Source organism: Mesoplodon mirus (assembly GCF_964341445.2).
Source record: "Mesoplodon mirus genome assembly, chromosome: X".
Taxonomy (NCBI): domain Eukaryota; kingdom Metazoa; phylum Chordata; class Mammalia; order Artiodactyla; family Ziphiidae; genus Mesoplodon; species Mesoplodon mirus.
The window spans coordinates 57,294,224-57,310,191 of record NC_138981.1 but is presented as its reverse complement, the minus strand read 5'-3'; the positions used below and the strand labels follow the sequence as shown (position 1 = coordinate 57,310,191).

Genomic DNA, 15,968 nt, shown 5'->3' with positions numbered 1-15,968 from the left:
TGCCTTTGACCAGTTCTTTGCTGGGCCTCAGACTTGTTGCCTATAATAAGTGGGCCCCTGGCCATTCTTATCCTGTCGTTACAAGCAAGAGGGTGAGGGACAATCCCAGCTGCGAAAAGACACTGGAAGAAATGACTTCGAGAAGGCCTTTGTAGAGCTCAATCTGGGACAGCACTTTGAGGAATCCCCAGAGGGGATTTTTTTCCCTTCTCTGAGGGTGCGAGCTGTCCCAGACTAGCTTGGAATGTGTGAGCCTCTCATAAGTCCTGACTCTCCTTTCCCACCCACCAGAACTACCATGGTCTAATACCCAACTCACCCACCCTCAAGAGGGGATCCGACCTGTAGCCTTAGGAATGCTGATCTGTATATCATTTTATAACTCACCCTGTGACAGATAGCCTGCTGCCTTGGGCTCTTTTTGCCTTGATTCCTTCCTGCCAGTCCTGGTGGGGTGTCCTTTGCTCCTTCCCCACTCCCCACTCCTCACCTGGCCTGCAGGGCCACGCCAGGCCTGGCTCCTTGCCTTTGGGCCCCTTTCCCCCCAGCCTTCTCCAGCCTCCTGCCCTCCTGCCCTCCCCTCCTCCACAGCAGGCGGAGAGCTGGGCCGGAGAGGAGAGAGAGTGCAGCTGCAACCCCCAGGGGTTCTCTGGATAATCTCAGGAATGTCACATCCCAAAGACTTAACTTTCCCACCAGCCAACAGGGACCCTCCTTCCTGCCCACAGCTTGGGAGTTCTTCTAGGAGAGGGGCCTTAGATGGGGTGAGTTCAGGAAGGGACTGGAGGGAGGAGACGCAACGGTTCCAGGGTGGAATGGGGCCTCTCTTCCAGACTCTGAACTAGTTTGGCCCAGGGTGGGAGTAGGGGTGGGGATAGGAGGAGTGAGGGGAATGGCTTAAACAACTCACTTGCAAAGCCTCAGGGTAGTAACATCAGTGTTTCCTACTGTCTTTATCTCCACAGGATGTCCCCAAATCTAGGCTCTCCTCAGGCAGGTAGAATTTCTCCCTATTCTATGGATGAGGAAACTGAGGGCCCAAGCTATGAGCCCAGAATCACCTAGAGCAACCTATAGACTATCTTCAAATTTAACTCACATTTTCTGAGTACCTACTATGCAGCAGGCACTTTCACATATGTCATCCTTGCAATCAATTTTGAAGTGGAGACTATTATCCCCATGCTGTAGATGAGGAAACTTGAGATTCAGAGAGGGAAAGAAGAGGCTGAAGCTGGGCTTGTGGGTCAGCATTCCATTTCCGGCAGCTACTACATTGTATCATTATACCGCATTCTTCTCTCAACTCTCAGGGGGACCCAAGCCAGAGTAGCTGGAAAGGCCAGGGAATGTCCTCAACCCATGCTCATTTACAGGGCCTCAAGCCCTATTCCCCAAATGCAGAACTTCCTTTCCTCTGTCCCTTGGCAGCTGCAGCCTTGGAGCTGCTGGTCTAGCTGGACTCCAAGGTCCCTAGCGGCAGCAGCAGCTCAGGGGTGGGCCAAAGGGATGCAGTCAAGGAGCTCCACTCCCCAACCCCACTGTGAAACCTCTGACCCCACATCCCAGCACAGGCTGCCTGAGCTGCTGCTCCCTGTTATTGTTACTAGTGATTTGGAAATGCAGGCCAGGCCCTGGCTCCCAGAGCTTCCCAGGCCTCCAGCTCTTCTCCAGGCCTAGGAGCTGCTGGGAGGACCAGCCTCCAGGGCAGGTTCATTTCTCTGAACCTGGGCTCAGCTCCACTCCCCAGGGACCTTGAGTAGAAATCACTGACATTTGGGAGCAGTTCTTTTTTTCACTTGGCTTAAAGGTTCAGAGAAGAAACGCACAACTTAAAAGTTGAGAATTACGTTTTATTTGGCAGTCTTTCTGAGGACCTCAAGCCTGGAAGACAGCCTCTCAGACAGTTCCGAAGGACTGTTCTGAAGAGGTAAAGGAGGACCCTGGATATATGGGGGTTTTGCAACAAAGACCAGGTAGTTGGAACATCAAAGAATTACCGTTAATTAAAGAAAACCAGACATCTCAAGTTAATACATTTAGCACTTTTCTATGTATGGGAAGATGCAAGAGTCTTGCTTTTTTTTTTTTTTTTTTTCAGTCAACAATATCAAATATAATTAGAGTACCGGAGCTGGAAGGACTTTCAGAGATAAATCCATCTAACCCCCTCATTTTATAGGTGGAAAAAACTGAGGCAGAGATTACATAAACATAGTGGATAGAACATGGGTTTTGGACTTCAATTACCTGCATTTAAAATCCCAAGTTTATCACATAATAGCTGTGTGACCTTGGATAACTTTCCTAAAATTTCTGTGCTTCAGTAAAATGAGGATGATGAGAATAATAGTACTCACCTTGCAGAGTGATTGTGATGGTGAAATGAGTTAATATATGTCAAGGGCTTGGAACAGTGTCTGCCACATACTATGTGCTGTATAAATGTAGCTAATATCAGTTCTAACTTTCCATAGGGCTTTGGGCAGGGAATAAAAACCCTGGCACTGCCAATCTGCAGGCTTTTCCGCTTCTTCTGCCTCCACCAGCCATATCAATCAGGCCTGTCCTCTACCCCCAGCAGCCCCCACTCATACTCCTTTTGGTACCAAAGAAGCTGAAGGCAAAGTAAGAATTTGTGTCCAACACATGTGTCAGAGTCAAAGCCTTGCTTCCTACTCCCCATTTTACCTTGCCAGTGCCCATTGCCACCTCTCCCACTCCCCAGAACAAATGTTGTCCAATCTCAGATGGCTCTTGAGCAAACCTCACCAACTGTGCTGAGATGAGGCAGCTGGAGGAGAGGGGGCAAGGATTAGGAGTCAAGATCAGGCAAATTCTGGAGGTCCTCACCCCCATCCCCAGGCTGGGCCCACTTTCAAGATTGTTCCAGCTGTGCTGTTGCAGGAAGTACCCTGCACTCCAGTTTAGCCATCCTTTTGTCTCGAGGACTAGGTGTTTTTGCGCACACAGGACGGGGTGCTTGAGAGTGTGTCCTTGGGTGAACTCAGGAGAGCCCTTGTGCACATCTGCAATCATATGCCTGGCTGTGTGAGCACATGACTGGGGAAAAGCATGGTGTTGCTTGTTGGACCATAACTGGCTGGCCAACCTTGACAAAGCTTCCTAGTTTACAACGGAATTTTCTATCTGTGATTTGCTTTGTCTCCCAGAGAAGCAGTTAGGTGAGACAGGGTTATTACCACATGCCTTTATGTGCATGTGTGTGGCATGTCCCGCTGGTATTGCTGTTATATTCTACCAGAGACGAGCTGTGTTTGGAATTTGCCACAGAGCAGTAGGGAGACTACAGTCTACTACACAGACCGTGTGTGGATCCAGCTATGTCCTGACACCGTGTGTGACCTTGGGCACATCTCTTCCCCTCTTTGAGCCTCAGTTTCCTCATCGGTAGTTTGGAGGGAGGAAAAGGGATGGAGGAACAGATGACCTCTATGGACCTTGCCATGTCTGATATTGTGTGACTATCTACCTCTGTTATAAGGGGAAAGAACTGAGGGCCAGCAGGGAATATTGTCCCTCTCAAAGCCACTTTGAGGTCATGGCTGAGATGGAGCTCCAGCTGGATTCTCTACCTGCCAAGCCAGTACCCTCCAGGACTTGATATGCCCACCTGATACAAAAAGAGTAACATGAGAGAGTATCCATGTTCTAGGCACTCGTTATGTGCATCACACCATGCTAGTTGCTGGAATGGGGCAAAAGGACACATCAGAGAAATGGTCCCGTGTGTACGCGTGTGAGTGTGAGGCTGGGGGGACTCGCACGCACACCTGGTGCTCTGCTGAGAAGTCATGGATACCTTCTCAACCCTCATTGGTATCCAGGGAAGATACATCAGACACGGATGGAACTATTTACACTGGGTTCATCTCACATCCAAACGCCTTGCCCCTTGGCTACCCCTAACCCCAGTGCAGCTCAAAGCAGTTCTGGGCCTTGGCCTGAACTCTTGCCACCTTCCCAGTATCACTGAGGTGTCACCCTTCAGCTCCCAAACAGGTTGTTTCTGGGCCTAGAGTCAGACAGGGCCAGAGGAGAGGGCTGAGGGGAGTTGTGGCAAAGGAGAAGACAAAACCTGAGACCTTAAGCCTGGAGTTGCCAAGCATGGAATAACCTTGTTCTTTGCTTTGACGCCCCCGGTGTACAGTTCTGAAATCTCTTTCCAACAAGTCATGTGTGTTGACCACCTACTCCATGCCAGGCACTTTAAAGACACAACCTCCCTGGATCCTCATAGCATCTCTGTGAGGCAGGCCCGAATAGTGTCATTTTGCAGGCAAGGAAGCTAAGGCTCAGAGAGAACTTGCTCAAAAGCACGCAGCTAGTTTGTGTGCTTGTGTGTATGGGGTGGGGGGGGCTGGGATTCTAAGTTTCTCTGCTTCCTCCCTCCTCAAACCTCCTCAGCTGATGGAGAGCTCCATGTGGTGCAGGACGCTGGGGGCTCGGTTTCCCTATTAGGACCACAAGAAGGTCGAATGAGACGTCTGAGATGGCTCTTTCAGCTATAGCAGGCTTGGCCACAGCCATGTCCCTCTCTGCAGGCAGCTCTTGCATTTGACACAGCTCCCCTGCCGCACAGCCATGCAATTGCTCAGGAGGGGAGCTGGCTCAGAGAGGGAGGGTGGCTCAGAGCAGCCCATGACCGTGAGGCCTCAAAGCAGCAGCGTTGGAAAAAGAGACCCAAAACTCAAGGTGTGCGTTGGTCTGGCAGGCTGCCTCTTACCCCTGGGATCTAACCATGTGTTGATTAGCATCTGCCACAACACTGTGTGTGCACATGTGCCTTTCCACTGTGTGCATGATTCTGTATGCCTCCATAATTGTGTGTGTGCCTGCAAGCTCGTGCATGGGAGGGTATGTATTTGTGTGCATGCGTGCCTACCTCTGTATGTGCATGTGGGCACGTATGTGAGTCTACATGCCTGTGGATATGTAATATCTGTGTGTGCATATGTGATTGTGTGTGTGTTTGTCTCTATGTGCGTGTGTGTGTGCACACGCTTGAATGGCGTGTCTATGCATATGTGTGTGTAGCTGAGAGTGTGCAGAAATGCATGTGTAGGCTCCATCTTTGTGGACATGCACATGAGTGAATGTGTGCATGTGTGCTAGTGTCTGGGACCTGGGATAGAGGGCCCTGACTTTCTCTTGGGGCTGCTCGGCCCCAACAATTTCTAAGAGGCTGACATGGGTTGGGAGCATTTGCTGGGAGTCTGACAGATAGGAGTAATGAGCGCAAAGGGATTTAAATCCATGCCAAGCACCCAGAATGGTTCTCCAGAGAGTGGACAATGGTGCCAGTCTTGCATCCAACCTCACGGGTACTTTCACTTCCCACTTGTCCTGTTCTTATCACTAGACCCATCTCTCATCATCCCCCCCCACCCATCCCCCATCATCCCCTCCCCACCCATCCCCACTGCCATCACAGCCACCTTTCTGGCCTTCGCATCACTATTGGGGCCCCTCCACACCATTTCCGTCTAAGGCTGCTGGAGTGCTTTTCTTAAAACTGTCCACTTAATTATATCCTTACTTTACTGAAATCCCCCCATCCCCTAAAACAGCAGTCCCCAGACTTTGGAATTTCATGAACGAGGAAGAGAATTTTTAAATAAATGAGGAGGGGAACAGTCAGAGTGTTGCAAACTTTTTTATTTTGCTGAGGACAGGTATTCTAAAAATCTCACACTCCTGTTTCATGAAAGAAAGATCATTTGAACCCCACCCCTGTAAGAAGGTCATAATAATTTCTAAATAAAAAATAGTCCTTTGAGTTGAATTAATTTAGATTTCTGAAAACTGCACTGCATCAGCCCCATTCTTCTCCCGTTTTACCACAGATGAGTGAAAAGCTCATTTGGAACCCTCACTAGGAGAGGACCATGAACCCACAGATCAATTCCAAACTGTATGGGAGGCAGCCCCTGGTTCCCTCTCTCTAGCGCCTCTCCCCTCGAACCCGGCACTTAAGGCACATGATGAAACCAGCCCCTCCCCCAACCCAGAACTTGACTGCCTCCAGACTCTTGCTTATGAAGTTCCCTCTGCCAGGCATGCCTGGAATGCCCTTCCCCCCTTTTTGGACTGACAAACTTTTCTCTTCCTTCAAGCTTCAAGCTCAGCCCAAATGTGACCTCCTGTGAAACCTTTCCAAGTCCCTCCAAGGATCCCAGCTTGACTTTCATCGTGTCTTCTATACAGTCAGGCTAGTTGTTTAAAAGTCTCCCTACTGAGTTCAGCTGTGGGAAGCCATATACTGTCAAGAAGAGTATGGACTTACTTAGGAGTTCAGATCCCAACTCTGCCAATCATATCTGAGTGACCTTGTAAATATTTCTTAATCATTCACAGTGTCCATTCCCCATCTACAAAAGCAGAAAAACAATGGCCTGTGGTGAAAATCACCACCACAGTTTACGAACTGAAAGTGCCTATGCCTGATACATACCAGATACTAAATAAATATCAGCTCCCTGGTTTTTTAGAGCAGAAATCATGCCCTCCACCTCCTCATGGGTGCTGCTGTGCTCACATATTCCCCGTGTCCAGGATATAGCAGGCACTCAACAAACATTTATTGGCCGACTAACTGTCTACCACAGTGTCTGTCATATGGTAGGTGCCTGATAAAGATTTGTCATTTTCTTACCTCCTTTCTGAGGACAGAAGCCATGTCCCTTTTGGTTTTTTTTGTGTAACTCCTATGGTGCCTAGCACAGAGTAGGTACTTAATATATGTTGAAGGAAATTAGTAACAATAATCATAATAATAGTTACCATTACTCATATGGTATGGATGCCACATGCCAGGCATTACGCTAGGAACTTTACACATATTATCTCTTATATTTGAATACATTTAATATGTAAACAATAACACCAACCTCACCACCCTATAAGGTTGGTGTCTCTATTGTCTTTATTTTAAAGCTGAGGAAACAGAGGCTCAGAGAGGTTAAGAATCTTGCCTTTGTGACAAGGCCAGGGAAGCAACAGAGGTAGGTATTAGAAGAAGAGCCAGCTAGCTGACTTATTTTCGTGTGAAAGCAGCAGAAGATCACAGAGCTGGTGACAAAGGCAAGACTTGAACCCAAGCCTTTCTAGCTCCAAGGTAGTCTCAGAAGCCCATCTGCCTTCCAGCCAGCACACAGTGGTCCCCAGCTGCCTCCTTCAAACCAGAGCAGCGGGCTGGGCTGGGTCTGGGTAGCCTCTTACCTTCACTTTCCTGAAGCAAGCCCAAAACACGTCCAACAGAGGCATGGTGGGGTGAGGGGAGCTGGCAGGGCCCAGCAGAGCTCTGCTGGGCACAGGCCTCTCCCTCTCTGGGGACCAGGCTACCCGGGACCAGGGGCTCGGCAAGAGCCAGCCCTAGCCCTGAGCTCCATCAGCCAGCTCAGCTCTGAGACGGAGGAGGCGGAGAACAGCGGCCTGAGCTCAGATGGCCTGCACTCCAGGCGCCTCCTGGAGGGCCCGAGGGAGGGAGGAAGAGAGGCTGAGGAGGAGGGACCAGGAGGCGGGTCACTGATTCAAACTCGGCACCGTTAACCAGTTGGCTGGGACTGGACAGCAATGCCAGTTGAAATTCCCCGAACATTACAGTTCCCAAGCTTGGAGCGTCCAGCCCACTGTGGCTCACCCGCCGGTCCCGCCACCTGCACGCTGCCTCCTGCGAATGACACACCAGCCCTTCCTGGGGGCCTCTGGGTAGAACCCAGACTGCACAGTGGCATTGGAAAGAATGCCAAGGAAAAGGACCCAGGGAGGAGAGCCCTCAACCTGGGCAGGACCCAGGCTGGTGTGGAGACAATCATAGAAGGGGAAAGTCTGTGGCCTTAGGAAACCTTCTCTGACAGGAGGCTCTGGGCCCTGGGTCCCAGGGTCATTCTCCCACCCTGCTCTAATGTCATGAATCATGAGTCACTCTGGCACTTTGGGGAGGCCCCCTCCTTTCTGGGCCTCAGTTTTCCCAGCTGTACAATGAGAGGCAGGCTCACAGGTCGCTAAGTGTCAAGTTTGTTGTATGGCTCCTGTTTGGAGTTAGGTACAGGGCAAGTCTGGAAGAAAATCCCTTCTGGACAGTTACTGCTCCTCTCAGAACTACTGTGCTGCCCCTGGGCATCCACAGGGAGTCAGGGAATGCCCCGAAGAGAATCCCAGACCTCAAAGGTCATTTCCTCCATCCCCCTGCCTCAGGGCAACACAGCTCTCTCCCAGATCAGATAGCCTGGCTATATGTCCTTTTCTGAATGTCTTCTAAGGCGATGATGTCTTCCCTTCTTTATCTACTCCCATGCTCAGAACTCTCCATATCCAGTTTAGCCTGGACTCTGATCTTAAACCCTCTGGATGCACTGAAGTCAGCTCTTTCAGTGGAAACAGAGTTAGCACCAGGCACTTCTAGAGGCTTTCTGGGCAGGAAGCCATTAAGAAGCAGTGATCCCCCCTGCCCCCAAGCCTCAGCAGGCAAGGTGCCATGGCTGGTGGCCAGAAGGCTCTCAGGGACCCCATGGCAAAGGGCCGGGCTTGGGTCTCTTGGGGCACCTGTCATCACAGTCCCAGAATAACTTACTCCCTCTGGCCTCACTTCCCTTTCTAAGACTCTAGCTGCTCAGGCAAAGGGCCAAATCCTGGGGCCCTAGAAGATCTTAAGCCTACTTTAAGCAAGCCTCTGCCTATGTTTGAGGACTTTCCTCATCTGTGGTTTGGTCCAAAGGTTTGTCTTGAGGGTCTGTAAGGATCCCTCCACCTCTGCTTACGACTTACTCTGTGGCCCTGTTTCCTCATTTGTACCCTGGGGAGGTTGTGATAACGAATCTCTCACCTTCTCTCTAGCCTCTGGGCTGTCTCAGATGTTTGTTCTTTTGGGCCCTGTCAGAATGATAGTCAGTCAGAGGCAAGTCAAGTGGGTCCTTCCCACCTGCCTCCAACTGCACACACGCTTATGAGGGGAAGAACCCTGCCTGGGGCAGGCGAGTAACACAAGGACCAAGAGTGGAGCAGTGTTCCCTCTTTGGAAGCGTATCTCCTCTTCCCCCACAGCCAGATGTGTGAGGATGGAGAGCCATGGAGGCTGCATGGCAGGAGCCCAGGCCTCCTAGAATGACCCCCTTCTTTAGATTCAGGCCCCTGGGGGGCGGTGCACCAGCTGTGCCTTTGGACATTCATTCAGGAGGCAATAATGCACAGCATACTGACCCGAGAGACCAGGAGACTTCGGTTTCAGTTCTGGGCCTCTCACACCAGTTTAGCCTTGAGGATATTAGCATGCGTTGGTTAAGCCCACAAACTGTGGAGGTGGAGTGCCTGGATTCAAATCCAAGTTCTGTTACCTTCTAACTGGGTGACCTTGGGCTGCCTTAGTTTCCCGACCTGTAAAATGGGGGATAATAATAGTACCTACCTGGTTGAGAGGTTTAAATTAAATGAGTTAGAGCATTTAGTATAGTGCCTGGCATACAGTAAGTTCTCAAGAAATGTTATTTGGTATTATTGAAGAAACTGAGGCTTTGGAACCAGACAGACTTCGATTTGAATGCCGGTTCTGCTACCTTCTAGCAGTGTGCCCTCAGGAAAGCCACCTCATTTCTGTTTCCTCTGTTTCCTCATCTGTAAATTGTGGGTCCCCCTTTTCCTCACCACAGAGGCCAGACACAAAAGACTGGGAATTCCCTATCCATTCCTCTCCCAGAGACAGAATACTACCATTTTAAATGAGGAGTTCTGGCAGATGAAAGGCAGCTAATCATCTCTTTGCTACAAAATGCCCCTTGCCTTGGCAGGAATTTCCTCCTGCCCAAGGGAGAGGCCCAGAGATGGTTGGGAAATGGGATGGAGACTAGGGTTCTGTGTGTCACAGGACCATTAACGGAAGCAGCCAGAGACTGAGGCAGGCCTGAATGTGATCTCCAGAAAAGACATTAACTGCCCCTTGGAGAAGTGAAATTCCTGCTGTTAGAAAGTCTGGTCTCCCAGTCACCAGGGCTTCGGGTGGGAAATACAGACTTCCCAGCTCAGGAATGCAGTGTCCCTGCCCACTGCCACGGTGGCTCTGCCCATAAGTAGGTCAGCTCGGCACCTCCTAGCTCCTGTGGCCCCCACCCCAGCCAGCTTGATAGGCTGAGAGTCAGAGGCAGGGCAGGGGACACGAAATTCCCCAAGGACCAAGCTCTGCTACACTTCCTAGCCAGGCCCAGCAGACCTCACCTTGGGCCAACCCACTCCACCTCTCTGGAGAGGTCTTGGGTTTCATTTCCAAGTGTGATGGCCGCTCAAGGCCACCACTGGCTTGGCAGGGCCTCACAGGAAGTAGTAGCAACCCAGGGCTGAATCCCATGAGCATCTGATTATCAGCAGGGTTGTTGGTCATTATCAGCCCAGCACATGAGCAATTTCCTACATGAAGTAGTAGCTCCAAATGCTCTGACAAAAGGGCTGCTGTCTTGGCCCTCACAGGTCAGAGAGAACCTGGCAGGGCTAAGCCCAGGGTGGGAAAGTTGGCCAGCAAGGGAGGGGAGGGAAAGGGAGAAGGAGTCACAAATGGGGGTAAGGGGACTGAGAAACAGGGCAGGAGAAAGAAGAAAACTGGCTTGGAACAAGTTGTGGGCCAATGACACAGTGGAGACCTCCTAGGGCCCCAGGATGGCCCATAGACATGACTCAGGGAGACCCTGTGTTAGTGGCAGTGAATGCTTTAGAACTTCTTTGCCAGGCTTGGTGGGTGAATGAAATTCTTTGTCATGGGATAATGGCTTCAGCAAACCTGGATTCCCTGAGAGATGGCAGGACCTGGGCAGGCACTACAGGGTAAGCCTTGCTACACTTGAAGGAAGGCAGGCAGAACGGGCTCTCTGGGGAGCTGAGGCAACAACCAGGAGTGGGGACTCTCAGGGAGGCAGTGGAGGTCTTCAGTCTCATACACTGTCTTGGGGGAGAGCATGGCAACTGACAAGGAGTCCACGGGCAGGTAATGCGAAGTACTCTAGGGGGCGACTGAAGATGTGGCAGCTGGAGTGGGGGGTCTGTCTGCAGTGGCAGGATTCCAGCAGGGGAAAAAGGGCCAGACTCTAGTCTGTGAGGGGACCAGTAAAGGCAAAGCAGGGCTCAGCTCTCAGGTCACCAAGGATGGAACCAGGGATCAAAGTGGGGACTTGGTCACTGTTACTAGTCGGAGCCCTGTGACTTGAACCAGGATGCAGGGCCAGGGCCAGGCCACAGCAAGGCTCTGATGTTGACTCCAGCAGGTGCGCCTGGGGCTGCCCAGTGCCTGGATGAATGCCAGAGATGGGGCTCGGTCTACAGCTGGGATCAAAAGGTCTCAGCTATGCAGGAAGGAGATCAGTAGTGGCCGGGTCCTGGACAACATTAGATAATAGACCCCACAGCACCAAGTCTAGCCCAGAAGTAACTGTCTCCTTGAGCTTGACACCACTCAGCTTGTGCAGCTTGACCCAGAGTCTGCCACAGTGGCCAAAAGGTCTCCCAAGAGTCCCAGGCTCAGGGAAAGCAAGAAGCTGTGGTCTTCTTGGTAATTTGGTGAACTCTGAGACCTCGGACAAGCCAATGCTGGGCTTCTGGGCCTTCATTTCCCCATCTACCATGCATCCTTAGGGCTGGAGGAAGAAAAATACATGGAAGGAGAAGAAACCAAAATAAGAGTAATAATAATGATGATGAGGATGATGAAATAAAATAAATAAAAATAGAACAATAAGAAGAAAATATAATGACGAGTTCTAACAAAATAACCACAATCATAGCTAACAATGCATTAAGCACTTACTTTGTGCCAGACACCCCTCCAAAAAAGCTGGCTCCACCTTTCATGGATTGCTTCATTAATCCTCACAGAACTCCTGAGTGGTAGGTAGAAATGAGGAAACAGAGGCAGTTCAGTGACGTTTGCCTGAGGCCATATGGTTGGCAAGTGGTGGAGCCAGCTTGTTAATCCTGGCAGGTTGGCACCTGAACCTGCATAAGTAACTCTTAGGCTCAGCGGTCTCCCACAGGGAGGCTCATGGGGAGAATAATAATAATAAAAAAAAACCCAGCTCCTCCCTCTAGCCCAGCAGCAGTTAGTAGGTGTGTCTCCACCAGTGGGCATGGCTTGGTTGTCATCCATGTTTATTTGTCAACAATAAACAAGTAAACATGTAATAAAAATAAAATAAAATGCCAGGTAGTGAGAGGGGCTATAAAAATACAACAGGGGAAGAAGATGAAAAATGATAGGGCTGGGAGGGTGGAGAGGTGGTTGTTTTCACTAGGGTGGTCAGGAAAGCAGGGGAGACGTGGGGATAATGGCCCCTTTAAGGGCTGTTGTTGAGGCTCAAAATATAAAGTGGTTAATGACTGTGGAAGCACTTTGGAAATTGTAAAACTGCCCAAAGGGGAGGAGTGGTTCCTACTTATCCTTATGCCAGGAGGGTCTGTTCTTTGCCTTTTACTTTTTGTCTTAACAGAGACTCCTTTCTTTCTCCCAGCTCCTGTCTCAGGAATGTTTCCCTTCCCCTTGCCAGTCCTGTGATGGTTCCTTCCCAGATGCCTCAGAAGGTCTCTTTTATAAGAAGGACGCTTCCCAAGGAAGAAGGCAGAGCAGATAGCAGGGACCTGGGGTGTGCTGCCCGTGCACAGGGGAAGTGGCACTCCAGAGCTTCCATCTGGCAGGGTCAGAGAGTCAGGGTGGGAGCAGGGAGGACAGCAGGGGAAGGACCCTCCCTAGACAGCCAGTGTGACTCCCGGGAGTAGAGTAGAACAGCTTGAAGGCAGGTATGCGGTGGGCTTGTCCTTCCCATGGGCAATGGGAGCCCCCTCGCTAGCCATTAGGAACAGAAGCTCAAGTTTGCCTGTCTTTCCTCTCCCTGCTCCCATCACCCTGGGCTCTGGACTCATGTACAGTAGTGCTGACCCCTGGTGGCAAGGCCAAGCAATGGGTAGAGAGACTAGTTTTCTCCTAAGTTCCTGGAACTCACTAGCAGTGAACTCCTCAGCTTACAGATGGGGGTGAATCCATATCCCATTCAGAACGTCAGGCAGTCAGCAATTTTTCGAGCATCACCCACCGTGGGTTTACCCAAGATGAATTAGACACAATCCTGCACTCAAAGAGCTTGCAATCTAGTCTCGGGAACAGAACAGACATTTCTATTGGAGGGGAAGGTTCCCTAGGCTGAGAGGCGATGCAGGTACCTTGTAGTCCTAGCGCAGTCCCAAAAGCTGAGTAAGCCTGGGCAAACCTCTGCATCACTCCATGCCTTGGTTTCCGCTTCTGAAAATCTGGATGACAATCTGTCTTGCTAGGATTATTTTTAAGATTAAATGATAGGATGGATGTCAAAGTACTGGGGTTCTCTAAAGTGCCATGCAAATTGAAGGGGGTATTTATCCTGGTCTGAACAGCTAAGCTGGCTGTAGCTGAGGTTAACTGAGTCAAGGAGAGTGTTGTGCTTTTCAACTCATTTACACTTTTTAAAAAAATTAAAATGGAACTCTTTATGAAAGCAGCTTGGCTTTCACAGCAACCTCTACTAAGTTAAACATTTAAATCAAATGCACAACTCACACATGGTTTTTAAATACACAAACAGATACAATTCTGTACTTTTCTCACCGGTCTTCAGCTGTTCTTAATCATGAGAATTAAACAAGTTAATGAGTGTGAAATGTTCTTTGTAAATTGGAAAATGTGATGGAAATGTGCTATTGCTATCAAGTGTAGGCTCTGTTACATCTCCTAGACTCCTCTAATTTGAAATTAGGCATTCCAGTAGGGCTTAATTGTCTGGCAGCTCAGGTCATTTTGGCATCAAAGGTGAGCGCATCTTGTCATAGTGTTAGGATGGGATGGGTTCCTTGGACCCCAAGCTGCTACCAAGCTGCAGTTGATTGGGTCATAGTGGGGAGGGGGAGTGACTGCTTCCCCACAGACAGAGAGGCCCTCAGGAGGAGAAGGATTTTGATCCGGTAGCATAAAGAATATAAGACATTCAATTCCCTCCTTGGCATTTGGAGTATAAAGACCAGAGAGTACATGACCAGCAGGCTTTAGAGACAACACACAGCTTCCTGTGTCCATGTCTGTGCACAGACTTGTCTCTGTTGGGAAAGGACTGGGGAGAAGTGGAAGGAGACAGGTGAAATCTCAGGAGCTCCAAGACTTCAGGAACTCCTCACTAATCTCTCCTGCTCAATTGTTCTCTCTGCTTGCAACTTCCCCACTTCTTCTGAGAAATTCTTCACCCTCCATTTTTTAAATGAAATCTGCCTAATTCCAAATTAGAGGATTCTAGAGGGAAATGTAACGGAGCCTACATTTGATAGTAATAACACATTTCTGTCATGTTTTCCAATTTACAAAGAACATTTCACACTCATTAACTTGTTTAATCTTCATGATTAAGAATAGCTGAAGGCCAGTGAGAAAAGAATAGAATTGTATCTGTTCATTTAAAAAGCGTGTGTGAGTTTTGCGTTCTTAGATACCTGGTACTACCACTGCCTCTCAAAACATACTTTCTGACCATAGCTTATCAATCCAGAGACAGGTCTAGGGATGGTTAGCTGACCTAAGCCTGGACCACCTAATTCTACCCTTTAACTTTTGTAACTGGAGCTTGGGAAAGGGATTCAATCACTCTCAGGTTATGTGAGGCACAGAGGCCATGTTATCACGTGAAGAGGGCCAGTCTTGTCTTGTGTAGGAGAGACTGAAGATGGCATGCAGATAGAAGCTGATAAGTGAGATACAGCTAGATTCAGGTTCTGGCAGTGTTCAAGGGCTCGGATCCAGTGGTTCCTGAGGCCCGGCTCTATCCCTGTCTCTCGAGTTTGGTTGTTCAACCCTACATTACACTTTTTTGGCCTAAAGTTACTTTGAATTGAATTGGTCAATTTCTAACAAAATTCTCTGTCCTTGGTTTTTCATCCTCAAATCTTTTATAGGCAGCACTGTCAAAGAGCCCTGAGAGAGAAACCAAGGCAACTCACTTTTTGGTCATTTTCTTATTTGACATGTTTGCTACATTTGACTATTGATTACTTCCTCTCTCTTGAAACACTTCTTATGTTGAAGACTCTTCATTTACCTTAATCTCTTCTTCTGTCTCTGGTTCAGCCCTTCCCCATCTCCTTCAGGGAGACATCTTGCTCTGCCTATTCCACAACCACTGCTTTTCTCTAAAGTTCTATCCTAGGTTCACTCTACTCTCCCTAGATGACCTCACTCATTTTCAAGACATCAACCACAATTTATGTGCTGATGACTCCCAACCTTTGTTTTCAGGCCCGATCTCTCCTTCAGCTTCAGACCCATGTATACAGTTGTCTACTCAACACTTCTTCCTGAATGTGTCACAGGCACCTCAAATGCAACACATCCAACATTGAACTCCTCATTTTGTACTTTCATTTATTCCTCACCTTAATGAATAGCACCCACACACAAAAACCTGGGAATCCTCCAAGCTTCCTCTAATATCCAATCACCATGTTCCATTGTTCCATCAGTTCCACCTGCTCTCTCAGTTTTTCAGTTGTCTTCCTTTACTTAGTGTTAAAGGTAAGGGAGTTATCTGTAGCAAATTAGAATTAGAAATGGTCCCCAAAATGCCTCTTCTTACTGACAAAATTGTAACACTTTGTAATTAGCTATCTGAGTTATTATCATGATTGTTCTACCAAACATACCACACATAACTAATTCTAGAATCTTCTCAGCCTCTCAATCCCTACCATCCTTGGGCTGGATCAGGCCTCAGCCTCTACCTGGGGTGGGCGGAAGGGTTCAAAGTGCTCTGATATGGAAGCATATCAGGCCACCATGAGGGGGAGGGAAAGTGTCAGAAGATAGGGCTCTAGACCCCACTCCTGCATCAACAGTGATGATCAATTAGTAGATTCCTTGATTTATATACTGGGATCCAGGAAAATTTCATGGAATAAAGGGT

The 15,968-nt window shown here is 49.1% G+C and overlaps 1 protein-coding gene across 2 annotated transcripts in view; it reads right to left on the bottom strand.

Moving 5' to 3' along the window:
- The window catches only part of STARD8 (StAR related lipid transfer domain containing 8), a 71,380-nt gene extending 63,907 nt beyond the window's left edge, over positions 1-7,473 (bottom strand). Inside the window, exon 1 of one of the 2 annotated variants that reach the window (XM_082609029.1) lies at positions 7,243-7,473. In XM_082609029.1, coding sequence (XP_082465155.1) covers positions 7,243-7,287 — 45 coding nt within the window. In that variant the 5' untranslated portion in view covers positions 7,288-7,473. The remainder of the gene's footprint in view (positions 1-7,242) is intronic. The other variant, XM_082609030.1, reaches the window with a different exon arrangement.
- Positions 7,474-15,968: the final 8,495 nt, after the last annotated feature.